This window comes from Equus asinus, chromosome 2 (assembly GCF_041296235.1).
Source record: "Equus asinus isolate D_3611 breed Donkey chromosome 2, EquAss-T2T_v2, whole genome shotgun sequence".
Taxonomy (NCBI): Eukaryota; Metazoa; Chordata; class Mammalia; order Perissodactyla; family Equidae; genus Equus; species Equus asinus.
In genome coordinates this window covers 59,205,901-59,232,725 of record NC_091791.1, presented here as the reverse complement: position 1 = coordinate 59,232,725, position 26,825 = coordinate 59,205,901, and the positions used below count along the sequence as shown (strand labels likewise).

The 26,825-nt window shown below is 43.0% G+C and overlaps 1 protein-coding gene across 1 annotated transcript; it reads right to left on the bottom strand.

Moving 5' to 3' along the window:
• Positions 1-739: 739 nt before the first annotated feature.
• EIF4EBP2 (eukaryotic translation initiation factor 4E binding protein 2) lies at positions 740-24,981 on the bottom strand. Its single transcript, XM_014840229.3, has 3 exons — positions 24,704-24,981; positions 6,475-6,660; positions 740-5,504 (listed from the first exon to the last, which is right to left on the bottom strand). Exons 1-3 carry the CDS (start codon positions 24,846-24,848, stop codon positions 5,473-5,475), a joined length of 363 nt encoding a protein of 120 aa, XP_014695715.2. The 5' UTR covers positions 24,849-24,981; the 3' UTR covers positions 740-5,472.
• Positions 24,982-26,825: the final 1,844 nt, after the last annotated feature.

The window sequence follows — 26,825 nt, the reverse complement described above, 5'->3', positions numbered from 1 at the left end:
CTAAGTTTGAAGTGTCTAGGAATTTTGGTTTTAAGCACCAGCAAGAGCTCCCTTTGGAAATTTCAATACGGCCAAATGATTATCAAGCATCGCAGCCTCTCTGCCAGCCCCCACTCAAGAAAGGTGGCAGAGCGAGAGTGTAAATGCCCCAGAAATGTGCCTCCTCCTGGCAGTATCTTCCAGCGGGCATCCACACAGTAGAGTCTGCCAGGGCTGCAGGAGTTAGGCAAAGCGCAACCACCAACCATCGAAGTAGGGACTCGAAAGACTTCTAAAGCTTTGCCAAAACCTATCAACTTCCAGGACCAGCCCAGAGAAAGAAATTTAAATTCCAGAGGGTAGGAAAGAAACATGAATGATTGTTTGAAAAAATAAGTACGCATCAATCATCCTTAGCCTTCGGTAAGAAATTTCGGTGAGCTAGCTCAAGGAAACTCCAATACTAAACTGGAACGCCATTACCAGAATAGGAAATGCCTCTTGGGGATAAGCATTCTAATTGTGACCCAGGTGCCTCAAGATCTGATTTCATCTTTTATTAAAAGCTGAGAGGTAAGGAACCGGGGGGTATGTGTGGTAACTACACCCCCTTCAAAGTCTAGACAGAAATCGCCCTCCCCGAGAAACGAGGCTTCTTTGAAACGAATGCTACCCGCTCCAGACATCATGGATGGCTGACATTGGGTTCTGCAGATTAATGAATAGCTGCCCATATGCATGTAGTCCAGAAACATGCCAAGAATGAGAAGTTCCGACCCAGAAAGAGAAGGGCAGCAGGCCTCCTCTCTAAGGAGAATGCAAAGGGCTGAGGGCCCAGGCTTCAAGCAGCCAAGATGCCTGATACCCCTCCGAGCATCCAAGACGGGGAGAATAGAAAAAGACTGCTGCTGGGATATTGCTGCCAACACGATGAGCCCCTCACATCAGCTGCCTTGACTGAAAGCAGGCACTCAATGTGTACTGGCTGACCGATGGACTCGGGGTGAAATGCATACATCCAGCAGGCTGCATCCTAATGGAAATGTGTGAACTGGGAAGGGAAGGTCGGAGAGTCCACAGAGCTGGTAACCCAAACAGCAAAAAATAAAACACCATCTATTTTGACTCTACCTCAACATAAGAAGGAAAAACAAAATTCATTTGAGGGTGCTTTAAAGATGAGTTGCTTACTTCTGAAGAAGTACCTTTTTCTTACAGCTGCCTTAGCTGCAATGCTTTTTATTCAAGCATACGCTAAAGCAAGCAGGGCTACACAAACAAAAATGCTGGGAAGCATTTGCATCTTTAAGATGTCTGAAATCTCTAAAAACCTGGTTGGGCGTGGGTGCCAGAAACATACAGCAGACATTCACTAAGAAAGCACTGAACTGACCAGCCTCACCTAAGTTTCTCTGGAGGGTGAAGACAGGACTGGTTCTCTTAACCTATTTCCATCAGGAAGGCCAGGATGAGGTGGGCATGCAGAATCAATGGCACGCTGGATTTAAAGGAGCAATCAAGCACAGACATTTCTAGTCCCAGATGCTCCCTACTTTACTGAGAAGTGGCTTCTTGGGTGAGAGGCCCAACCCAAGTCTGTTCCAGCTGGTGTGGCTGGAGAAACCAGGTGCCAAGCATCAACTCTCGTGGAGAGCTGGCTTCTGGATGCTATTTCACCCCAAATCTGAACCGTTAGGTTTTCTTCAGCCAGTAACTCAAGATCTAATTCACGTTTGCTCCCTCTGCTTGACAACCCTGAAGCCAATTAAGTCAGCTTCAGTGGATCAGCTAGAAGGATCGAAGTCCCTTTGTCAATTCCTGGCTAAGAGGTAACAGGTAAGTGGTATTGGGTCTTTCGCACCAAGCCTAGGACTTGCAAAGAAGCATCCTTGGGCTGCTGGTAGTCAGGCAAATGCACAGATACTGTATTCTCCTGGGAATTGCCATTTCTCATCACCCCTCTCAACACCAGCAGGTGGCTTTGGGTAAAGAGAGAAAGTCTGTCTTCTATCCCAGTTGGTAGATACACGTCTTAGAGAACTGTTCTTAGTAGCAACATCTTTCTCAGCCTATCACCTAGTTTAAACCTACCCTTACTGTTGACCTGGTTTCATCCCCTTTTGGGGGTGAGGTGGTTTTAAGATATATCCACAAATTCCGTGCTACTGCTCCATTCAGTAGGTGGGGTGTAATGTCCCTCCCCTCGAGTGTTGCTTCTAAGAAACAGAATAAGGAAGCAGTGACAGTGTGTGCTTTCAAGACTGTCATAAAAGGCACCACAGATTCCTCCTTGCCCCCTCTCTCTGAGATCACTCACTCGGGGAAGCCAGCTGCCATGGTGTGAGGACGCTCATGCTGCTCTACAGACAGACTCACAGGGGAACAAACTTTATAGCCAACGGCTACAAAGAGAGAGCTCAGAAGTGGATTCTCCAGCTCTGGATAACTGTAGATCCTGTGGACATCCTGACTGCAACTTCCTGAGCCCCTGGGCCAGAATGGTCAGACTAAGCCGCTTCCAAATTCCTAACGCACAGAAACTGACAGGTAATGTTTGCTCTTTTAAGATTTTAATTGGGGGTAATTTGTTACACAGCAATAGATTACTAATACAGGACAAAACTCTTGGCTTGGAAGCCCAATTCATAGAAGCCAGCTTCTCTACACTGTGCTCTTGAGAATGCTGTAGCTAAACAGAAAAATTTGAGGAAGTGGTGAACTCAATGAACCACACTATGAAGAAGGCAGAACCATGACAATGCACGTCTCCTGCTGGAATTTGGAGGGAGAAGGTCATTTCTCATTAAGATGGATTGTCCCCAGAAATATAGAAACATGGTTTCTTCATAAAAAGTAGAAATGATTACTAAGATTTTAAGAACCATCTCACTCAAACTGTGTCCTACGGGTGTCCCCTCCCCCCAAAAAGCCAGACGATTCATTGAGGTTTCACCTGTTAATTTCCTTCCAAACATCCAGAAGTACACCACCTACTGGATTCTGGCTGCCCTGAAAACAATGAGGCATGGTATAAAGGTGTCATCTGCCAGAAGTGTACCTGTTGCCTCGTGAAATTCTTTAAAACACCAATTTATGGAGGTTAAGGTAGCTCAGGTCGCAGCAGTCTCCAGGAAAGAACCACACCAAGCACTAAGGAGGTCCCTGAAGAGAAGGCTAACGGATGGGAGGGTGCTCTGTTAAAAAGCTGACCCCACCAAGAAACTAGAAACATGGCCTCCAATTAGGGGGCCACGTGCAGAGATTCCCCAAGATGGAGAAAAAGGGGAAGATGGCACCTTGACACTATTCCAGCTAGCATGTTTTAAATCCACTCCCCATTGTTCAGTGAGGAAGCCAAGTTTTCATGTGCAGGAATAAAGATCCAGAGCGGATGCTCTTCTGCTCACTGACAGACTGACCAGCTGTAGCTGAAGTCAGATGCCACAGAAGGCAAGGCTAGAGTATGAAGAATGGAAAACTTCATTCCCAAAAAACCAAGCTCCCAAGGGACAAAGAGGTCCTGAGCAAGCTTCTCGTGCAAATTAGGGTGCAACTTAAGTTCTCCCAAGAGTATGTAAGGTGAAGTTTAGAGTTTAATTAGAATCAGAACGGGTATACATTAAACAAACAAACAAAAAATACTTTTCTGATCATCAATTTTTGAGACTGAAAGCATCCCCAAAGCCCTGGAGATCCAGCTTATTCCTGAGAGACATCAACCATCACAAAAGGTTTCACTCTTTGAACTATTCACATTTTGTAGCAGAAAACAGAACAAAGTTCCTCAGACATCCTTCCTCTCTTATGTCTAAAATGTATTTGCAAACAAGGTCTTTTCACAGTTCCAAAGCCAATAGCTTTCTTTCTTAGCCAGTTGGTCTGTTACTCTCACCCTGGGATCTGATCTCTTAACAAGAGGGTTCAGAGCACCAAATCCAACCAGCAATTCCCAGGACATCAATGGCTACTTTACTTGTCTTTCTACGAGGGGAGTCACTCTCCCAGGACTACGGTGCCAGTCAACGGTGGGGAGAGCAGGGTGGGAAGCAGGCGGGATGGAAAGCAAAGGGTGAGGGAGCAGCACGAGGCTTTCACGAACAACCCACGGCAAGGCAGAATGGTCCAGTTTACAAACCACCCTCTACAACTCCAAACACGCACACCCAGAACTAGAGGGAGAAGGAAGGCGCTCATAAGGGACTGCGGGAGACAAGGATGGTAACGTGGAACAGCAGACTCGCCTACAGACAATTCTCACCTTCCTAACACTGGAAGATGTGTAATTAAAAAGTTGCTGTTCAAAACTGTACTGAAAACGTCTAAAAATAGGTCTGTAGTCATCTTAAAAATAAAAGGTCACTCCTCAGATAAGAGGAGTGACAGATATTATCAGATACCAACACTTGAGGTATCTTTGATGTACATTTGAAAAAATGGCCTGGCAGAGAAGGAAGGAGAGGGAAAGAGGGAAGGAGGGAAGAAGGGAAATTTAGGGTATGATGAGAAAGGCAAGAAAACTGGGAGGAACACATTTTTTAAGCCCATGCTTATCTATCTCAGCAGCCAAACAGGTCCACAAAGAAAATAAGTTTAGTTCTTCTCTAGAGCACTCTGAAAGTCAACTTTAAACTCAAAACCTAAGAAACTGGAATCAGAGACAATAAATATCATAACGCTCATTGGATTGAAAAACAATGACTACTGAGACTGCGTACTCAAACGGTTCAGTGCTCTTCCAGGGTCATTCTTAGGTATCATCCACAGAATACTATGATGTAGAGTTTAAAGATTTTTGCACACATGTGCTAAGTAAAGGAATGGGAAGACGAACCATAATACTAAAGACAGAAGACATTCCTCCCAGAGGAAGGAGGGAAAGTGGACCTCAAAACAGTGTCACAGGGTAATGTTACTAGAGTTGCACAAGCTGTGTTCTGTCCCCAAGGACAAACACGTCAAGGTAAAAGGCAAAGCAGCTCTCTTCCTGTTTATCATTTCCCTGATGGTTTTGAAGACCCCAAACCCAGACTCTTGCAGCACTGAAACACGGGCGGGAGACAGGGAGGAGAGACAGAGGGTAAGAATATGAATAATGGCGAACCCACCAGTCCTCTGTATCACCTCCCAGAAAACTTCCCAGCCAGGCAATTGTTGGTAGAGTGATATTTGATTTGGGATAAAAAAAAATTTGGTGGGGTGGGAGGGAAGCCAGAGATTAAATGTTTTCCTCTGTGGGCTGCTTAGTTCTACAGAAATATGCCAAGGGCCTTCAATCTAATCTGTCTAAGCAGGAATGGGACCAGGAAGCAGGGAGAGGAAATGGTCAGATGAAGCTCATCTTTGCATCATTTGGCACCGGAGGAGGAGGAGGAGGTGGAGATGCAGCGGGACAGCTGGACTGCCTCTCTGTCTTCTCATCGTTGATCCTAATGGCCAAATCAGGTACAGACAGGTATCAGGGTTGCTGCTTTTCTTCTGATGTTTGCAGGACAGTCAGATGTCCATCTCAAACTGAGCATCATCCCCTGATTAGAATGAAGAAAAGGAAAAGTTTAGCACAAAAATGATAAGCAAAACAGCTTTAATGTCATTCCCTCTGCGTGAGGGTCAAAAAATAATTCAAACTGTCCCATTCTCTGCTATCTTAACAATTACTCTGCTTTGGATGGTCTTTTTAAAGGGGGGGAGAAGAATGGCAGTCAAATGACCCATGGGGAGGAGCATTTGGGGAGGACACAAGTGACAACTCTCTCAGGGTCCCTCTGTTCACAGGTTGACTAAACAGAAGTTCCAGGAGCTCCTTGTCGTCTCTTGTGTCAGCACACTCTGCTGGCGGTTTTGAACTTTGGCCCTGCTCTGAATCGACACTTTGTCCATTAAAACTCATTTGGAATTGGAGGCAGAATGCTGGCTCATGTCCAGGGGTCATGGACTGCAACCGGAGGTGTACTTCAGGAGCTGGCCATTTCCCCCTCTCTCTTCTGCTTCCAGAGACAGAGAGGACTCGTTACTAAAAGTGTGTGTGTGTCAGGAGTATTTATTGAAATATTACAAGCAGTCCTGGAAATGGGAAAAAAAACATAGTGCTTTTCCCCACACCAAAAAAAGGACATTCTTCCTGTAAGAAACAAGGTCTATTTCCTGAGGGAGATGGAAATGGGGGCTGTTAAAATTCTGTTTGTTTTCTGTGTGTGTGTTATCCCCAGTAGAACAAAGCCTAGGTTCAAGGAGTCATCTTTGGGATTTACCATTCCCTGATTTTGGATTCTTTCCTCCCATCCACTAGACTAGATTCGATTACGATTTAGAACTCAGGGCATCCAGAATATTTCAATAAACCTTGGTGAGGGAAGTCGGGGGCGGGGGGGGGAATCTTAGAGACATGTAACTGAACATCACTTATACGTGAAGCATCAACATTTTTTCAACCTACAGCAGATAACATCCAAATTCCCAGGGCCACCCCCTTGGTCCCCAATACAGGCATTCTCTTACCAACTGTATGCTTCCTGTCATGATTGTTCAAGTTGTTCAAATTGTTTACTTCTACTTTGGAGTCTTCGATTAAGGTGCCAGGGCTGGTGACTCCTGGGATATTGGGCAGATGGCAGGGTGGAGTCTGAGCCATGGGAGAATTGCGACGATCCAAAAGAAATTTTCGATCATAAATGATTCGGGTTCCTGGAAATCAGGGTTGGAAAGAGTTTAAAACAAACTATCAACATATAATACTACCCAGGAATTTATCTGAAATCCCATCTAATCCTAACCCTTAAGCATTTTTCTTTTTTTAGGAAGATAAGCCCTGAGCTAACTACTGCCAATCCCCCTCTTTTTGCTGAGGAAGACAGGCCCTGAGCTAACATCCATGCCCATCTTCCTCTACTTTATATGTGGGACGCCTGCCACAGCATGGCTTTTGCAAGTGGTGCCACGTCTGCAGCCGGGATCCGAACCGGCGAACCCCGGGCCGCCGGAAGCGCAACGTGCGAACTTAACCGCTGTGCCACTGGGCCGGCCCCAAAGTTTTTACAAGTCGAGCAAAAGGGTAAGCGCTAAGCCCGCTGCCGGGAAGCAGGCTCCTGTGCGGCTTGGAATGCCTTTTCCTCCTCTTCAGCTGGGGAAACTCCTGCTCATCCTTCAAGCCTCAGCTCCCACATCATTTCCTTTATGAAGCCTTTTAAAACAAAACAAAAAAATCACATTCTTTCCCCCCTTCTTACTCAATCCACATTGCCTATTACAGACTTGTTTATCTCTGCGCCTCTCTCTAAAGACTGAGTTTCTTCTACCAGGGCTATGTCTTATTTATATCTGAATGAGGTTTTAAGATCTTCTTCAAAAAAGTTTTAAATCAAGTAATAAACAAGTATGTGAAAAAATAGCCAACAGATAGCCACCTTTAGGTTAACGGTTTTCCAAGGAGGCACTGGGACCAACATTTTTTCCTGACAGCTGCAGTAGAAGCTGGAACTGGCAGTCTGCCTATATTTTACAAAACAATCTGCTCACCAGTGAGCGCTACCAGAATGTTTTACAATAGTTCTGAAGAATGCACTTTACTTGATAAACAGTTAAGAAAACCGGCTGCTGTCTAGTTCTGTCATGGTCTTCCCAAGGAACTAATGGCTACAAACAAGACATAAAACTAAGTGACAATTTAGAGACGTGTGATGTTGGCCTCATGCAGTAGATGCCCAGAGCTCTGCTGCCGACTCTAAAGCTACAGCTAGCTCAGTAAGAAAGAGTATGGTGACCATTCCTGACGTCTGCAGCAGCGGCTGAGGTGGAGAGGGGAGTGGCTGCCCAGCACACTCGCCATCGTGGCCTTCCTAAAAGGGAAGCAGTCATGTGGAGGTTGTCTTGCTCACACTACACTTAAATCCAGAGAAGAAAAACCTGCTTTAAGGGTTGAGGCATCCACGGTAAAGGCAATATTAATGAAAATAAAACTGTCTGCAAAGCTACCCTGTTTAAAGAGGGAGAATCTAAATGCTACCTGCAGGTCAATGCTTTTAGATGCTCAAGCAAGAGGAATACTCCCGTCATCTCACAGCATGGAGAGGCCGGTTCAGGCAGACTTCCTCCAACAACACAGGAGAGCTCCATGCAGGGAAGCCGAACAAGCAGAACAGCTACCAAATCTACCTGAAAGGTGAGGAAGCACGAAGAAGCAAGCCAGGCATTTACTGCAAGATGAATGGAAACTCTGGAGTGTTCCCAAAGGAGGAAGGGAAAAACCTCTAATCTAAAGAACTAACACCAGTATTAACCTAAATAGCTGGGAAATGAGTTACAAACTCAATGATTTCCCTGGGATTAATATCCGCAGTGGTACCATGACACTTTTACGCAAATGCTAGTAAATGATTTCCTTTCGACTGGATGGAAAATAGTCAAACTAGCACCTTCCTACGTAAGAAAATGACCAGTAGAGACTCAACTCTCCACCCCCACCATCCTTGCTTTAAAAAACAGAATTAAGTAGTAAACATACTCTCAGTACTAGTACAAAATCAGTCACAGGAAAGAATGATTAAGTGTCTCAGAATGGAAGAATGTTCTCAAATGGGTATCTATTAGCACATGAAGGCATTTCAAAAGAAAACCTTTAAGGCTTCAAACCAACTCCAAAGGATATCAACTTTCTTTTTTTACTATCTAGTTCTTTTGCAACTATACTGCACACACCATCATATTTACAGTTTATAAGAAGTGAAAATAAAATATGTGGCTCTCAGCCTCTCCAATTGGAACCGACTAAGATGGTATTTTTGCAGATGTCTGCATCAGAATCATGTGGGATGCCTGCTAAAAAATATTCTAACTGAATCCAAATCCTTAGGATTAGAACCTGGAAATCTATATTTTCTTCAAGTTCCCCAGGTCATTCTTATGTTTATCAAAGTTAAGAGCCCAACTTCATCCTTCTTCCAAAATCCTAACAAGAGTGATTTGAGAATAGATGAAACAGCAAAGACTTAGTAAGAGGATGATGGAAGAGGCTACAGAGATTGCTTTGACAGATGATGCTGAGACGCAGAAAAACGACTTCAAGGCCACAGAGCTAACGAGAGGCAAAATTGGAACTGAACCCCTGGTCTCCTGACTCCCAGTCCAGCCCTTTCATTCTACCTCACAGTCTCTATGATCTCCAAGAATGTGAAGTGAAAGGAGTGGAAAGGTAACTACTACTTATACATACAGAACAGGGTAAACAGCAGATGGTATGGAAAGCAGTTTATACAAGAGAGCACCAAACATCTGCCCTAAAGCATGGCTTCCTAAGAGGGGTGGGGGGAAGAGGTGGGGATGGTGGGATTATTGCCCCTTAGAGAGTGTTACAGAAATGGGTGGAGGTGGTTTTTGGTCTTCTAGTTTGGCAAGGCCTGAGTACTTATATATTTTATAAATTACCCAATTTTATATTTCTTCTTACATGACAGAAATAGTTTTTTAAAATTATATGAATAGGTAGGTTATATAATCTAAGAAATGCATTTCAGAATAGTAACGGAGCATTACAAACTTTGGTAATAAAGGGGATGCTGCTAGAGATGATAATCACTAAAGAATAGCATGGCAGAAACCAGGGTAAGAGCTCGAAATATCGTAAATGTGCTCCTTTCATCTATAAGGCTGAGTGAAATAGGCTGAGACCAAAAACTTCGCAAAGGAAGTGTTTCAGTCCTAGTGTGGGCTAGAATGAGCTTCCTATTTTACTGTTAGAAAGATTTCGGTGCAAAGGCCCACAGTCCATCTGTGACAGGCCTCGACACCGCAATCTTAATGCCAGCAGAACAGCTTTGCATGCCTCCCTCCAACCCTTTAAGTGCACTTGGAAAAGTTGGAAATCATTCATTCCTGGTTTAAAGACGACACAGGTCTTATATCTGGTTTCAAATATAATTTTAGGACAAGCAAAGCAGAAATTTAACTTTATCCTCTTTGCTTTGAAAAATAAGAACTATAATAACAACTCAAAAAAGCATCTGGAAATTATGAAGAATGAGTCATTCTGGATAGGAGAAAACAGTTCAACTTTCAAAAAGGGAATAATTTGAATCATTTTGGATGGAAATTTTTCTAATATGTATTTAAAACTTTTTACTGCCTTAAACAGAAAACAATTCAACCCTTTCTCAATGAATGAGTCATTATTATGAAAATCTTTTATCATACTATGTTGTGACCTAGGAAGTCTTAGGGCCTACTCAGCTGATGCTCTTATTTTCCTTATACGTACAGAATTCAGTGGCCAAGGTTGTGCTTGTGCCCGTCCCTGTTTCTGTCTCCTCCCTCACTGTTAGGCTAAGAACCATCTTTCTTCCTGCCATAACAAAATATCACAGACCAGGTGGCTTAAACAGAAATTTATTTCCTCACGGTTCTTGAGAAGTACAAGCTCAAGATGCCAGCATGGTCTGTTTTTTGCTGAGAGCTCTCTTTCAAAACACAGATAGCGGCCTTCTCACTGTGTTCTCACATGATGGAGGGAGGAGCAAGCTCTCTAGTGTCTCATCTTATAAGGGCACTAATCCCATGATGAGGGCCCCACTCTCATGACCTCATCTAAACCTAATCACCTCCCAAAGGCCCCATCTCCAGTTATCACATTGGGGTTAGGGCTTCAACGTCTAAATGGGGGGGTGGGCACAATTCAGTCTATAGCACACCCTTTACACCCATTCACACCTGATGCCTCTAATCTGTTGGGTTTGGAAATCAGCAGTGACCTGCTTATTAGAATGATATGTCAAATAAGAGCAAATAGGCTGAGAAGGACCCGAGGCTTTGCAATGAACAGAGGGAAGGAGTTTGGGCGGATGGACTTCACTCATCTGCTGTGTCACCCCCGTTTTTGTTCACGGTTAGGTTTCAGAAAGGTGAGGTTTCACTGTGAGACGGTCTTACTAACATTCAACTTAGAAGTTGGAACGAGATTATTCTCACTTCTGCAGTACACCAAGCCTGGTAACTCTGTGGATGAGGTGGTGAAGAAAAAAAATCACAAGATAAAAGCAAGTTTTCTATTTCTAAATTATGTATTAGCAATAACATATGCATTCAAGAACTGTAATGGAACCAGATAGGAAATAAGTAGTAGAGAGTCTACCTAAATGTGTGCAGTAAAGAGAAACTCTGAAGAACTTCTATGACTTTGCAGAGGCAATAAAATACATTTTTGACAGCTTTATTGAGATATAATTCACATATAATTCATTCATTTAAAGTGTATAATTCAATAGTTTTTAGTATATTCACAGAATTGTGCAAGCATCACCACAATCAATTTTAGAACACTGCCATTTCCCCAAAAATACCCACACACGTTTAGCAGTCGCTCCCCATTTCTCCAACCTCCCAGCCCCAGGCAACCACTAAGTTGTTTTCTGTCTCTACGGATTTGCCTATTCTGGACATTTCATACAAATGGAATCATACAATTTATGGTCTTTTATGATTACTTCTTTCACTTGCATAATGCTTTCAAGGTTCACCCATGTTTAGTATTTACCAGTACTTCATTTCTTTTTATTGCCAAATAATATTCCATTGTATGTACATATCACCTTTTATCAATTAATCAGTTGATGGACATCTAGGTTGTTTCCACTTTGAACAATGCTGCTATAAACATTCATGTATAAATTTTTGTGTGGACATGTTTTCATTTCTCTTGGGTATATAACTAAGAGTAGAATTGCCGGATCATATGGTAACTCTTATGTTTAACCTTCTGAGGAAATACCAGACTCTTACAAAAAACAATTTTCCTACCAGCAGTGTGTGAGGGTTCCAATTTATATGCACTGTAGCCAACACTTATCTTTTTTATTACAGCCATCCTAGTGGATGTGAAATGGTATCTCATGGTGGTTTGATTTTAATTTGCATTTCCCTGATAGCTAATGGTGTTGAACATCTTTTTATATGCCCATTGGCCATTCCAACGTATATCTTCTTTGGAGAAATGTCTATTCAGATCCTTTGCCCATTTTTTTAAATGGGCTGTATTTTTACCACTGAGTTGTAAGAGTTCTTTATATATTATGAATACAAATCCCTTATTCCTTTATGATTTGCAGAACTTTTCTCCTATTCTGTGGATTGTCTTTTCACTTCTGTGATGTGTTCTTTGAAGCACCAAAAGTTTTTAATTTCGATGAAGTCCAATTTATGTCTTTTTCTTTTGTTGCTTCTGTTTTTGGTGTCATATCTAAGAAACTACTGCCTAGCCTAACCAAGGTCATAAAGATTCATGCCTATGTTTTCTTCTAAGAGTTTTATAGTTCAAGCTTTTTTTGTTTTAATTTTTCCTTTTTCTCCACAAAGCCCTCCGGTACATAGTTGTGTACTTTTAGTTGTGGGTCCTTCCAGTTGTGGCATGTGGGATGCTGCCTCAGTATGGCTTGATGAGCAATGCCATATCTGCGCACAGGATTCGAACCGGCAAAACCCTGGGCTGCCGAAGCAGAGCGTGCGAACTTAACCACTCAGCCACGGGGCCGGCCCCAGATGAAGCTCTTACATTTAGGTCTTTGAACCACGGAGTCCAACTTCAGTTTGTCCGAGTGGATATCCAGTTGCACCAGCATCATTTGTTGAAAACACTATTCTTTCCCATTTAATTGTTTTGGCATCCTTGTTGTTCTTTATCAATTGACCATAATTGTGAGGGTTTATTTCTGCACTTCCATTGATCTATATGTCGATCCTTATGGCAGTAATGCCACACTGTCTTGATTTGTAATAATGTTTAAAATCAGGAAGTGTGTGTCTTCCAACTTTGTTTCTCTTTCTCAAGATTGTTTGGGCTATTTTAGGTCTCAAAGTTCCATATGAATTTCAGGGTCAGTTTGTCAACTTCTACAAAGCAGCCAGCTGGGATTTTGGTAGGGATTATGCTGAATGTACAGATAAATTTGGGGATTACTGCCATCGTAACAATATTAAGTCTTCTGATCCATGAACGAGGAATGTCTTCCTGTTTATTTAGGTCTTCTTTAATTTCTTTCAATGATGTTTTATGGTTTCCACAGTGTAAGTTTTGTGCTTTTTTGGTTATTTTATTCCTATGTATTTTATTACTTTTACGCTATTATAAGTGGAATTGTTTTCTTGACTTCATTTTTGGATTGTTCATTCCAAGTGCATAGAGATACAATTGGCTTTTGTATACCAATCTTGTGTCCTGCAATCTTATTAAACTCACCTACTAGTTCTAATAGTTTTTTAGTGGACTCCTAAGACACATTTGATTTTGAATGCAAACAAAGTAAACAACTCAGAAGAGAAGCGCCCTGAAGAACTAGAGTCTTCAGAGATGCCGTTAATGTTCTCAATATGGCCAGGGAAACCTGAGTACAAAAGCACAGGATGTCAAGTGTTGGAACTTTAGATTGCTGCAAACTAAAAAGAATTAATTGTAGCAGATACATAGCAAAAGAAGGAAATCAGGCTGTTAGTGACTAAGGAATCTATGGTGTAATTCAAAAGCATCTGACATTTAAGAAAGCAAAACTATTCAAAGAGAAACATTAAGACTCAACTATGAATAAAAATGCCAGGAAAAAACCCTTTATTTCCTTTGTTGGATATTGTGTTTACTGTGAAATTACATGAATTCCAAGAGAAGCTTGGAATTAAAAAACCTAAAATACTCAAGGTCTCTTACGTGCATGCATAGACACATTTTCCGAAGCAAGAACTTCCCAGTAATTCAAATTTCATTAAAAACTGCCTGCTACATTTATGTCAGCCCAGTTTAATGTCAACCAATGCACCTACAACTAACTAGAAACAAGTCAACCTTAAATTCCTAAAGAAGGAAAACAAAAGACCACACAAGAAATTCACAGCTTGCGTATAACACAAGATTAAAATGGGGCATGATTTGGATCAATTGATGGAGTGTTAAAAAAAAAATCTATTTGACCTTGACAATGGAAACTTTTTTCCAGTGAGTTTCCTATTTCCTTTTCTATGCAAATAATAACATCCCTTGGTTATAGTGAAGTTATAAAAATCACAATATCATATATGCTATTTACTAGTTTTCAATGTTTATAATCAAAACATAATAAAAGCAAAGAATTATAGTTAAAGAAGAGATTATATAGATTATATAGACTGTGATACTGTAAAAATAATGGAAAGGTTGACCTACTAGAAAAGCAGAGGCAGGACAGGTGGCCAGTGTAATTCTACATAGTGGAGAACTAAGGTTGACAGATTGGGACACAGGTTTAATTACACTATTTAGAGTTTCAAAGGTAACTGCTCAGAAGAACTAAAAACAATAATACAATTTATAGAAATTGGTGAATGAGGAAAGGAGGGAAGAGGAAAAGAGAGATAGAAAGTAATGAAAAGTGTCCTAGATTCCTCATCTCTCCTAACAGAGTCAATACAGTATCTAATGTTAAGAAATCAAGAAACTGTGGTATCCATACATTTATACAACAGTGATAACCAATAAAAGCACTGTAGACAGAAACTGTTAAAGGCAGTTGTCTATTGGCATTTTAGTTTGCATTTTATGCACTTCTGGTCAATTTTTCTTTTTCTATTTTGTTTTTAAAACGTGCATATATTTCTTTAGTCTTCATGTTTGGATTTCAGAACAAACAGGAACCTTTAGGTCTAGGTTAACATAAGTCTTTATAAATTTTCTTCATCCCTTGGTGACCAGATATCAGGATAAACTTAACCCCTTACCCAGCACCTTCTAGATGCTGACAGTACTAGGAAAACAGGAGGGTAAACTGAGTCCCTTTGATGGAGAATAGAGAGGAGAAACAAACAAACAAAAGCTTCTACCTTTGATCTAAAAGCTAGCGATTTTCAAATGGCAGGGAACAAGGGCAATGAATGAGGCCCAAAATTGTGCTTGCCAAGATGGTTAGTACAGAAGAAACAAGGCTATTCAAGCCTAAAGGCCTCTTTTAAGACCAAGTAGCTTAGTTTAAAGGATAATTAATCCAGGCATTAAGTTATATACACCTAAGAAATTGTGTAACTTGAAATAAAACCAACTAGAGAAAGTCCACTGTAACATGGTTAACTGACAGTGTAGTAGTTACTATACTGGGCCCCCCTCACAAAATTCTGTTTAACAAGGGATGCCTGGAGAATCAGAATTAAGCATCCACTCATGCAAAGAGACAGCTCAAACAGGGAACATTAAGAAAGTTGTCCAAATTGCACAGCTTGAATGAGCTGGTGATAAAACCCACTAATAAGGCTGAGATGGACCCACCCCTCATACGACAGTGTCCCTGGCAGGGAGAGTGAGTGGTAAAGCAGGGCTTCCCCCAGGGGACTTTCTCCATCCACAAGGAAAATCTTTCTTAGAAAGACCCTTAATTGACTTCTCTCTATATCTCACATGGCCAGAACCAGGTCACTGCCCACCAGACCAGACACTGAGGAAGCCACAGGGTAGGTGTATATGTCCTGAGGCTTGGCACACTACCACTTAAAAAGGAGGAAATCTGGGGGCTGGCCCAGTGGTGTAGTGATTAAATTCACACGCTCCACTTTGGTGGTCTGGGGTTCACAGGTTCCAATCCTAGGTGTGGACCTAGCACCACTCATCAGGCCACACTGTGGCAGCATCCCACATAAAATAGACAAAGACTGGCACAGATGTTAGTTCAGTGACAATCTTCCTCAAGCAAAAAGAGGAAGATTGGCAACAGATGTTAGCTCAGCACTAATCTTCCTCACCAAAAAAAAAGGGGGGAGGGGGGAGGAAATCTGGGGTAGCATGAAGAGGGAATGGCTGTTGGGCTGGAAACAACAGTGTCAGGCACACCTGTATTTAATATTGACCTAAGTTGAATAAATATTAATTTAACCAAAGGGGGTTACAAAATTAGGAAGATGGGAGGTAGAAGTATATATATTGGGAGAAGGGTGTATACAGCAACTAAATTCTCATTTTCCATAATAGAAAACTAATTGTTAATATCTAAAACTGAGAAATAATATTAAATCATGTTATTTAGAAATGCAGAAGTAAACACTAGAAGAAATAGCTAAAAGAGTTTAAAAGGTTTTCTCTCAGGAGTGGAAACAGAAATAAGAGGAGATGGGGCATGGGAATGTTGCTTTTTGTTATTAGCCTAATACTACTATATGATTTTTACAGTTTACTTTCATAGTATAAAAAATAAATGTAAAAGAAAAATAAAGGATGACTGCATGAATCTTGAAGACATTACGCGAAGTCAAACAAGTCAGTCATAAAAGGACAAATAATGTATGATTCCACTTATATGAGGACCCAGAGCAGTCAAATTCATAGAGACAGGAAGCAGAATGGTGCGTGCCAGGGGCTGGGGGAGGAAGGATGGGGAATTAGTGTTTCACGGGTACGGAGTTTCAGTTTGGGAAGAAGAAAAAAGTTCTGGAGATGGATGGTGGTGATGGTTGTACAACAGTTTGAATATACTTAATGCCGCAGAACTGTGCACTTACAAATGGTTAAAATGGTACATTTTATGTTATGTCTATTTTACCACACACACAAAAATATACTTGATTTCAGACTTCTAGCCACCAGAAATGTAAGAGAATAAATTTATGTTGTTTAAAGCCTCCCCTCAAAAAAGAATTTTTTTTAAGATCAAGAGAAAGTGTAAAAAAAAAAAACCATTATAAGAAATAGGAAAAAAAAAAGCAACTCCAAAATATTTGTAAATATAAATTACACAACAGACTGACATTGTTAAGGAAGCAGGGACCATGAGGAAGGAAGGTGTCCTGCAAACTTGGAAATTACATTTAAAAAGAAACAAAGCGCTTGGCAAGTAACCTCAGTACTGCATTAGGAATTCTTGACAGTTCTCTACCTCGGCCTCGGCCTCACGTAAGGGCCCACGGAGAGACCAGAAACAAGACGCATGAGCAGCAAGAGCTCCTAACGCGCTCGGAAGGGAAGTCTTTCCCTCTTTCCTTCCCCCTCCCCGCAATAAGACGGGAAAATGAGAAGTGAAAATACAATACAGAAAGGACATAAAGAAAGTGGTTCTCTCTAGTTCTTATTCTTCCAACTTGGGAAGGCGATAACAGGTCTGTGTTTGATTGACTGTGTTAGGGAACACTTGTGAACAAACTTCAGTTTTAAACATCTGTTCTTCACGGAGGCTCTGGATAAAAAGACAGACTCCTAAAAGCTCTATGCCAGATAACCCCAAAGAAACTGAAAGCTGCCTAACCCTGTATCTTCCAGGGAGGTTGGCAGTGGCCAACATGTGCAACCATCAAATCCCTGAAGTGCTAATAAAGCCAAGAGAGGGACGATTTTTACATCAACAAAGGGCACAAGTGGAGCCTCAGGATCTTGTAACTTAGTATGACTAAGTTATTATGGCACATGGAAGATGTCCAAGGTTTTGAAAAGCCAACCCTACTGTCCTTTGATTAACTCAAAGCCTCAATAACTGGAAGCAGATTTCCAAGATATTAATGTGAAAGGATGGCTTCCTGCCCCATCACTTAGGACACTGCCATAATAGAACACACACCTAGGCTGAAAGGGACACTGACAAAGACTATGTTCCTATTCAGAAGGTCCAGTGTTAGAAGAGGACTTAGAGAACATCTGGCAAAAGCCTGTCATTCTACAGATGAAGAAGCCAATAACCAGAGAAGTGAAAAGTACTTGTGAAAGATCACATGGTGACACAGGAGGCAGGAGACCAACACAAATAAGCGAGGTATTCTAAGCAAGTCTGGTTCTCTTGAGTCTCAGCTGCAAAATGAGTTGAAACAAATGATCTTTCTAATTAGTACCAGGTCCAAAATGATATACAAACCACAAATGCCAACTGATTTTAAGTCTATTTAGCCTTGATCATCAGAAAATCTGGGTCAAAACAAAGAATAGTCATGTGCCACATAATGACATTTCAGTCAATAACACCGCATATACAATAGTGGTCCCGTAAGTTCAGCACTAGGTGTGTAGGAAGCTACACCATCCAGGTTTGTGTAAGTGCACTCTATGATGCTCACAAGACGAAATCTCCTAACAGCGCATTTCTCAGAACGTGTCCCTGCTGTTAATGACATATGACTGTGCATCAAATATGTCCACTTCTGTTTGGGATTGAATATTCATCTTGAAATAAATTTTCTCCACAAGAAATGCTTGGCTCTGATTCCAGGAAAATGCAGGCTGAATCTGCCAGGTTGCTGACTGCATTCTGGATCAATTCTTCAGATTAGATTTCACAGCTGTTGTGGTTCAGCCTCTGTCTGTAATGCTAATAACTCATGAAAGATCTGTTATTGGGATGAGGAAAGCACTCAGACTCAAACCTGGCTTTCATTCCAACTATTTGCTTTCCCACTGAGTTCACTCCTCTTGGGCACTTATTTTAAAAATAAAAACAACGCAAATCTATCAACATCTTCCACTTCTACTTACAGTGAAGAACTTGAACTCTATCAACAAAGTTTGTAAGATGCAAATGCCTACTGGAGATGACTGGTCTAGGTCACTGTTTTTATCTGCTGCCTATTCACAATGGTTCTAGGAACTTAACTAACCAGAGAGTGGTGTCATTTCAACATGAAAGCAGCCCAGCTCTAATAGAAACAGTCTTTGGTGATGAGACGAGCTCCATTCTGAGGCTCAAATGATTAATTATGACATCTTAAAATGAAGAATCATGAGCCTCTCAGACTTTCTGCTGGGTACCTGTTAGAATCTAGAGAGCAATGGTCTATCTTCACCAGTAAATAGTCAGCACTTCTGCTATAAACAGCAGGCCACTTCTAAAAACAATTAAAATGGGATGAAGCAAGTATTACCTTGATACTAAAACCAGACAAAGACATCACAAGAAAAATACAGACTAATATCCCTTATGAATATAGATGTAAAAGTCCTCAAAAAAAAAATCCCCAAACCAAATTCAGCAACATATAAAAAGGATTATACACCATGACCATGACCAAGTGGGATTTATCCCAGGAACGCGAGGCTGGTTCAACATCTGAAAATCAATTAATGTATATATCATATCAACAGAATAAAAAACAAAAACTACACAATCATCAATAGATGCAAAAATAAATTATGCATTAGACAAAATCCAAAACCCTTTCATGATAAAAATACCCAGGAGACTAAGAACAAAAGGGAACTTCCTCAACCTGATAAAGGGCATCTATGAAAAACCCACAGCTACCATCTTACCTAACAGTGAAACACTGGATGTTTGCCCCCTAATGTTGAGAACAAGTCAGGGTGTCTGTTCTCACTATCTTGCCACTTCTGTTCAACATTGTACTGAAGGTTCTAGCTAGGGCAATTAGGCAAGAAAAAGAAACAAAAGGTACCCAGATTGACAAAAAAGCAGCAAAACTATCTCTATTCACAGATGACGTGCTCTTGTATACAGAAAATTGCAAGCAATCTGCAAGAATTGAATTATATTTTCCAGTCAATTTATCCTTCTTGTCAAGGTTTTACCCAATGAGATGAACAGCTTCTTTCTGTCAGGGCATTTATCCTTAAGATTTGAAAAATTAGAGACCAGCCCAGTGGTGCAGTGGTTAAGTTTACACGCTCTGACTCTGCAGCCCAGGGTTTGCATGTTCAGATTGCATGCACAGACCTACTTAGCACTCATCAAGCCATGCTGTGGTGGCATCCCACATACAAAAGAGATTGGCACAGATGTTGGCTCAGTGATAATCTTCCTCAAGCAAAAAAAAAAGGAAGACTGCCAACAGATGTTAGCTCAGGGCCAATTTTCCTCACCAAAAAAAAAAAAAAAAATATTTGAAAGATTATTGATTTGGATCTAAGCAGTTACAGATTTCTGAGCTTTTGGCTTCAAGCTGTGGCCTGAGAACAAGCTGAAGGGAGCCTTTAAAAACTAGCTACACATCCAATGGATAGCTGCTACATGTTAAAACACAGGTTTTAAGGGGCTTCATGAAACAAAGCTCCATGATGAATAAATTTGAAAATGGTAGCCCAGGCCATAGCTATTCAATAAGTTGAACGACTGCAAGTCACAGCTGCCTTTGTTCTATTATAAATGGAGCAGCAAAAACGTTTTCAACATTAATCTGTTCATCTAAAGACTTGGGAGCTACGGAAAAGTTCTGCCATTCACCAACAAACTATCCTCCTGCTCAGGCTCTCCTCCTCTCCCACCAGATGAACTAGCTTTCCCCACATTAACATCACGCTGTCGGATCTGCACATCTTTACATATACTCAAGTAATCAAGCCTACAGTGTCTCCAAACCATGCAAGACCCCTCCTATCAAATCATCTTTGAGACTCCAGTTCTCAGTTTTTGCTGAACAACCCTGGAAGTGCCAGCTTATAGACTCATCACTTTTCATCCCTCCTATTTCACACACAGCTTCACCAGGGAGCTGAAGGGAGTTGTGCACAGGTTGCAAGGCATGCTGCCTATCAACTTGTAAGAGCTCTGTCTTCCCCAGTCAGATTCACCCACCTTAGGGCAGGCAGAGGCCCTCCCTTCCAAATAATGCACTGCCACCTGCCTTGAGAACCAGCACTGCTGTGTTCCCCAGCAAAGATACACCCGACACAAAAACTGAAGAACATTTTCTAATATATACTTTGGCAGCTGATGAATATGAAACTAAAGCTGAATATCCTACCAAATGATAACACACGTTAATTTGTGCTACTCTAAGTAAATGCCATCTTCCTCGAACACAAGGCAAAGTGACTGAACACCTTTCATTACCTTTTTCATGCACTTCTCACATGCAATAAGGAAGTCCTTTGGTTAATAACTGATGTTAGCGAGCCAAATAAGCGCGTTGGTTGGTTCAGCAAAAGTTTCTGACCCAGAATAAACTCAGCCAAGGTCACCAAACCAGAAATTTTATGACGGTCAGAAACTGGCCTTCCTTCCCCATATCTACACACAGAGTTCTATTTATTTCTTCCAAGAAAGGAACCAGATTAAAACTCAGGACTCCCTTCAAATACTCTTATTATAGCTCACTCCAAGTGGATTCTCTTCCTTTCCCTTTTTCCTGCCTTCTTCTTCATTTCCAGACCCATCCAATGGCCTTCAGGTAATTCTGTCCCAGTGAACCAATCACAGCAACTCTCCAGCTGGCAGCAAGGAAGAGCCAACAGCATGAACAACCTTTCAGACCATAACAGTTAGTTCCCCTCTGGTGTTCTTGTTATGGCAACAACATACTTTTCCACAGCTGATGAGGATGTTATGCAGAAGAAAGACAAAAAGAAAAGGCTAAAAGAGCTTTCAATGTTTCTGCTTATTCCCCAGAGCACGATTCTCCGAGAAGGAGACAGTTCACAACGTAGAAAAGAAAGGTGGCAGAAAGAACTACATTAGCTAGCATTCCAGGAGGTAGAAAAGTCTTCATTAAATGTTCGCATACTTTTAAACCTTTCCCAGTAAAATAAGTATCTCAAGATAGTGAAGGAAAAAACAGGAGGAGGGATCAGGACACTAAATATCAAGCTACCCAATCACATTAATTAAGTGTATGATACTAACAAGTTACTCATTTTCTCTGGGTCTCAGTTTCTCTCAACTATAAAATAAAAGCATTAGGTCCTGTCCAACTAACCAGAGTGTTATAAAAATGAAACCAATTACAGTAACTTTGGGGCTAGAAGTAGCTTCTCAAGGGAAGAACCAAATATCACCTCCACTCCTCCACAGGCAGATAAAACTAAATAAAATCAAATCCACAGGAGTTTGGGGGGGGTTTTTTTGCCTTGAATTTACCCAACAAAAATTTTCCTCTTCCTTAGTAATGAGAAAAGGTACTCTTCTAGCAATACAAGAAATCCAAGAGGTTACACTAAGTGTGTTTTCACCCACCTCTTATTTTCCAAACCACAGGAACGCAATTTTGAGAAATTTTTTTCAAGGGTAGGCTGTATCTTCTCATCCCCAATGAATAAAGGACTCTCAAGCAGGGAGAAATGGTCAAGCTTACTGTGTTGTGACAGCCTCTGCCCAGTCTGATGATTTAGGGCATTCAGCACCTCAACTGTTATCCTGGAATGCTCTGACGTGTATGATACTCCAGAAGCTTGAGACAGGAAACGCTAATCCCTTTCCTTCCCTCTAAATAGAGATGTCTAACACAAGCCTACTGACTACCATTTTTCTAAACGTTTTCAACTCTGAAATACGTTAGCACTTGTCTATAGTGCTATGTAAGTTTTTTGTTCTAGAACTAAAAATCTCATCAACACTCAACCCCCACCAAGATTTTAAAACGATTCAGAGCAAGGACTGCATTTCCTACTTTTGTCTGTGGTCCCCTTTTGTGCAAAGCACCGTGCTGGGCCCACAAAACTCACTTAGGATATCTAACCACATTAATTCAAGTGCCTGGAGGTGACCAGATAACAATCAATCATCTCAGGGAAATAAACTCACATGGGAGGAGAGAGGGAAATGCAACAAGAAAGATGGACAGACCACCAGAGGGTGGAAAATTTCCAAAGGGGGAAAATTAAATCAATAAATACTGAAAATCTAAACTGCACGGAGTTAATTGCTATAAAATAGTGATTAAATCCAACTGCAACAGAGCTGTATCCTATAAACACACTAAGTCTTTGTGTCCAGAATCTAAAGAGTACAATGTGCTCTACCAGTGAACACAGGCTCAATATAATAGATGAGCTGAGATGACAAATATTTAAATCTGAAACAAAGAACCGTGTGTAGAAACTACCTGGAGATAGGTTAAGTGATATTTGAGAAAAAGCAGTGGTGACTGTGTGTGTTGGGAGAAAGAGCAAATAAATCAATATTTCTGGCAAAATCTTTCCAAGCATTTTAGGAACTAATCCAGACCATGAGCCAGGCTTCTATCTTTAAAGTAATGCTTAAAGACTAGGCCCTTATTTTAAAAGCATGGTAGCTTGGCTGTTTGAAATAAGCCAAAAGGGTGTCCCCCCCCCCCATGACTCTTCCCTCAAGGGAATAATGATTAATCTATAGCTAGAAGTTTAGTTCCTTCCCCAAATAAACAACAGCTGATGGAGTTGTTACTATGACATATGTTCTGAACTGCTGGAAGCACAGGCATTTACTGACTAATACCACAAAGTATTCTGGAAGAAGTTATAAATCCCTTTCCGTCACTTTGGAAAACAATATCTACTTCTTAAAAGTTGTCAGTTCAAGTTCAAGACAACCCTATCTGGAGCAGATTCTAGTCTGTCAAAATCTTTCATGATTAAAAAGCAAGATCTCAGTATGCTCAGTGGCTGGCCTTGAACAGATGAGGTCAGAAGGGAGGTTTCTCCAGTGACGTAAGCCACCTCACTAAAACCCCACTGTTCTGCTCTTAAGCCCAGGGCTCCATACACACTGATGATCTTCTCCTCCCTGGGTCATTTTAAAGTCTTCCAAAGCAGCCACCCTTCCCCTCGAGCGGCCTGCCTGGATTCCTCTGTGGAGATCTCTCTCCTAGATTTTTATCCGTTGTTGTTGGCAAGGTCGTCTTACTCTAAGGGCCTTGCTATTGTGCAACCGACTCAAGGATCGCCCAGGCCTAACTGCACCGGATTGACTGTGGTACAACTGGTGAGCCCAGCCCACAGGAACGAAGCTAGCAATCTTGTAGACTGCAGGGGCTGCCAGCAAAGTTCAACCCTCTAGCAAGAGGTCACCCCATCACCAAAAGAAAGCAAATTTCCTAAGTTAAAAAGGAAGCACCATTCCCTTTCATAAAGTCCCTCGAGATTGCTCTCCAGTCTCCTCCCCTTGGAGAACAGCCCAGTCAAGGGACAGACAACCTTTGAGCTCCCTTTTCCCTCACCAACTCAACGCGCTTCACCTCCACCCCAGTGTTCTTCCTTGTAAACGGTTCCCAGGCGTACTTCGGAAAGCAATGCCCAGGAACCTCGCTCTACACTGCCAGTTCCCCAAGATCCCGCAATCCTACCGATGAGGGTGCACTCCTTGACAGGGCCCTCTTCAATCTATCTCCAAACGCGTCGCCGCCAAAACCGTACCCTGAAGGCTGCCAGTGCTTACCACCCCCACCTCCTTCCCCTTGGCTATTACTTGAGCATTATTTTACCACTCCTCCAGCCCGGGGACTCCCCCTACCCGTGAGGCCTCGTCCAGCAAAGTAAACAATGCTGTCAGAGCAGGATAACGCTGGGCGAGGCTTCCAAACTCCGCATTCCAGCCTCCTCCTGGTGTTCTAAAATCAGGAAAACAAGGCATCGCAGGGTCCCAGGAGCGAATTACTCTCCCCAACTTCCTTTCTAAAAAGGCCCGGGAGAAACTCCAAAATCAAGCATTAGTGTGCACAAATGCACAATTTGCAAGAGGCAGAGGCAATGCAGAGTGAGTGCAAGGCCAAGCGCAGACGAATCTGCCCGCGAGGAGGCGGAGAGCGGAGAGAAAACTGGGTCGAGCGCGTAAACCTGCCACGAAGCGGGAACAAGGGCTTTCTTTTTCCCTCCGGGAGAGCCACGCGCGCGCCGAATCGAGCCGCGGGCCAGAAAGGACGCGAAGTTAAGGCTCCCGAACGCAGTTCTCGGGGGCTTTGGTGGGGCGGCGGGGGGGGGGCTTTGGTGGAGCTGGGGCGGCCGAGGCGGCCGAGCGTGGACACGCCCTGAGTTAAAGGACCTTGGCGGGAGACTGGGGGACACCGCGGAGGCCGGCCGCAGGCTCCGCGGCGAGGGGCCGGGGCCGGCGCTCACCTCCCGGCGTGGTGGAGAAGAGCGTCCCCCCGGGCGTGGTGCAATAGTCATGAGGTAGCTGCGCGGCGTCGCTGATGGGCACGGTGCGGGTGGGGATGGCGCGGCTCTGGCTGGGCTGGTGGCCGCTGCCGGCGGACGAGGACATGGCTCTGGGCGCGGGCTCTCGGGCTTTGTCCGGCGGGCGGGCTGGCGGGCGGCGGCGGCGGCGGCGGCTGGGGGCCCGGGCTGCTCCGGCTCCTCCGGAGGGCGGAAGGGCGGGCGGGGCTGGGCGCGCTCCGCTCGCTCCTCGCTCGCTTCCTCTCGCTCCCTCGTCCCGCTCCGCTCCCGCCGCCGCCCTCTCAGCCGCCGCCGCCGCCGCCGCCCGATCCTCCGGCCTCCGCCAGCAGCCTCAGCAGCAGCAGCAGCAGCGGCAGCAGCGGCGACGACGACGACCGGAAGCGGGCGAAGGCGGGAGCCAGAGGGAGTTGGGAACTGGGACGGCCGGAGGTGACGTCGCCGCGGGGCGGGGCGAGGCGGCAAGGGGCGGGGCCGCGGCGGCGAGGGGGCGGGGCCGAGGGTGGGACGGGACTTACCCCCGCGGGCTGGACCCGAGGGGGAGCCGGCCTTCGCAAAGCGGTTGTGAAGCTGGCGAAGGTAGTCAACGGAGAGCTTTGGTGTTGGTTTTTGTTAAATTATCAGTCAACACTACTTGAGCCGACTTCTGTTTCCTATCCGTCTAAACAAAAGTTTAATTTTACTTTTAATTGCTCAATATTAAATATAGGCAATGCCTGCATGATATATTTTAAAAAATCAAGAGCAAAAACGTTTACGATGCCACTGTCTCCCGGTTTCCCAATTCCCCTTTCCAAGTACCAGTTTATTATGTATCCTTCCAGAGACAGTCCTTACATACACACATAATGCAACATATAAACATTAAGAAAAGGAGGAGATTAATAGCTACGCACGTCGCAAGGATGAGTACTGAGTTAGAGACAAAGAAACTGAAGCACAGGGTGGGGTTAAGACCAACAGGTCCCTGAAAAATCTAGATCTGGAAAGCTGTTCTTTCCTTTAGGGGTTCTCAAACTTTTTGGTCTCAAAGTTTACATTCTTAAAAACTACTGAGGAGGGGCTGGCCCCATGGCCCAGTGGTTGGTTTCTCGTGCTCCACTTTGGTGGCCCAGGGTTTTGCTGGCTGGGATCCTGGGCCGGGACCTAGCACTGCTCATCAAGCCATGCTGAGATGGTGCCCCATATAGCACAACGAGAAGGACCTACAGCTGGAATACACAACTATGTACTGGGGCGCTTCGGGGAGAAGAAAAAAAAAGAAAAGTAAAAAAAAACTTATCGAGGGGCCAGCCCAATGGCACCAGGGTTAAGTTCGCTGGTTCTGCTTTGGGGGCCAGGGGTTTGCTGGTTCAGATCCCAGGTGCGGACCTATGCACCACTTGTCAAGCCATGCAGTGGTAGGCGTCCTACATATAAAGTAGAGGAAGCCAGTCTTCCTCTGCAAAAAGAGGGAGATTGGTGGAAGATGTTAGCTCAGGGCTAATCTTCCTCAAAAAAAAATTAATTAAAAAAAAAAACCCAGAAACTTATTGAGGATCCCAAAGAGCTTTTGTTTGTGTGGATTGTATCTATTGATAATTACTGTATTAGAAATTAAAACTGAGAATTTTTTGGTTTTGGTGAGGAAGGTTGGCCCTGAGCTAACATCTGTTACCAATCTTCCTCTTTTTGCTTAAGGAAGAGTGGCCCTGAGCTAACATCTGTGCCAGTCATCCTCTATTTTGTATGTGGGACACTGCCACCACCTGGCCTGATGAGCGGTGTGTAGGTCTGCACCCAGGATCCCAACTTCGAACCCCAGGCCACCAAAGTGGAGTGTGCAAACTTAACCAGTTGCCCTGGGGGCCCCCCAAATTCAACCTTTTAAAGTATACAATTCAGTGGTTTTTAATGTATTCACAAAGTTGTGCAGCCATCACCTCTACTAATTCCAGAACATTTTTGTCACCCCAGAGAGATACCCCATCATATTAGCAGTCGCCCACCATTACTTCCTCAGCCCAGGCAACCACTAATTTACTTTCTGTCTGAATAGATTTTCCTTTCTTGGACATTTCGTATGAAT

What these genes read in the sequence shown, in the direction of transcription:
- EIF4EBP2 (XM_014840229.3), bottom strand. Translation starts at nt 24,848, where the DNA reads ATGTCCTCGTCCGCCGGCAGCGGCCACCAGCCCAGCCAGAGCCGCGCC. An exon ending in CTTCTCCACCACGCCGGGAG is followed by an intron (nt 6,661 to 24,703) that starts GTGAGCGCCGGC and finishes CCTGATTTCCAG; the next exon opens with GAACCCGAATCATTTATGAT. An exon ending in TGACAGGAAGCATACAGTTG is followed by an intron (nt 5,505 to 6,474) that starts GTAAGAGAATGC and finishes CATTCTAATCAG; the next exon opens with GGGATGATGCTCAGTTTGAG.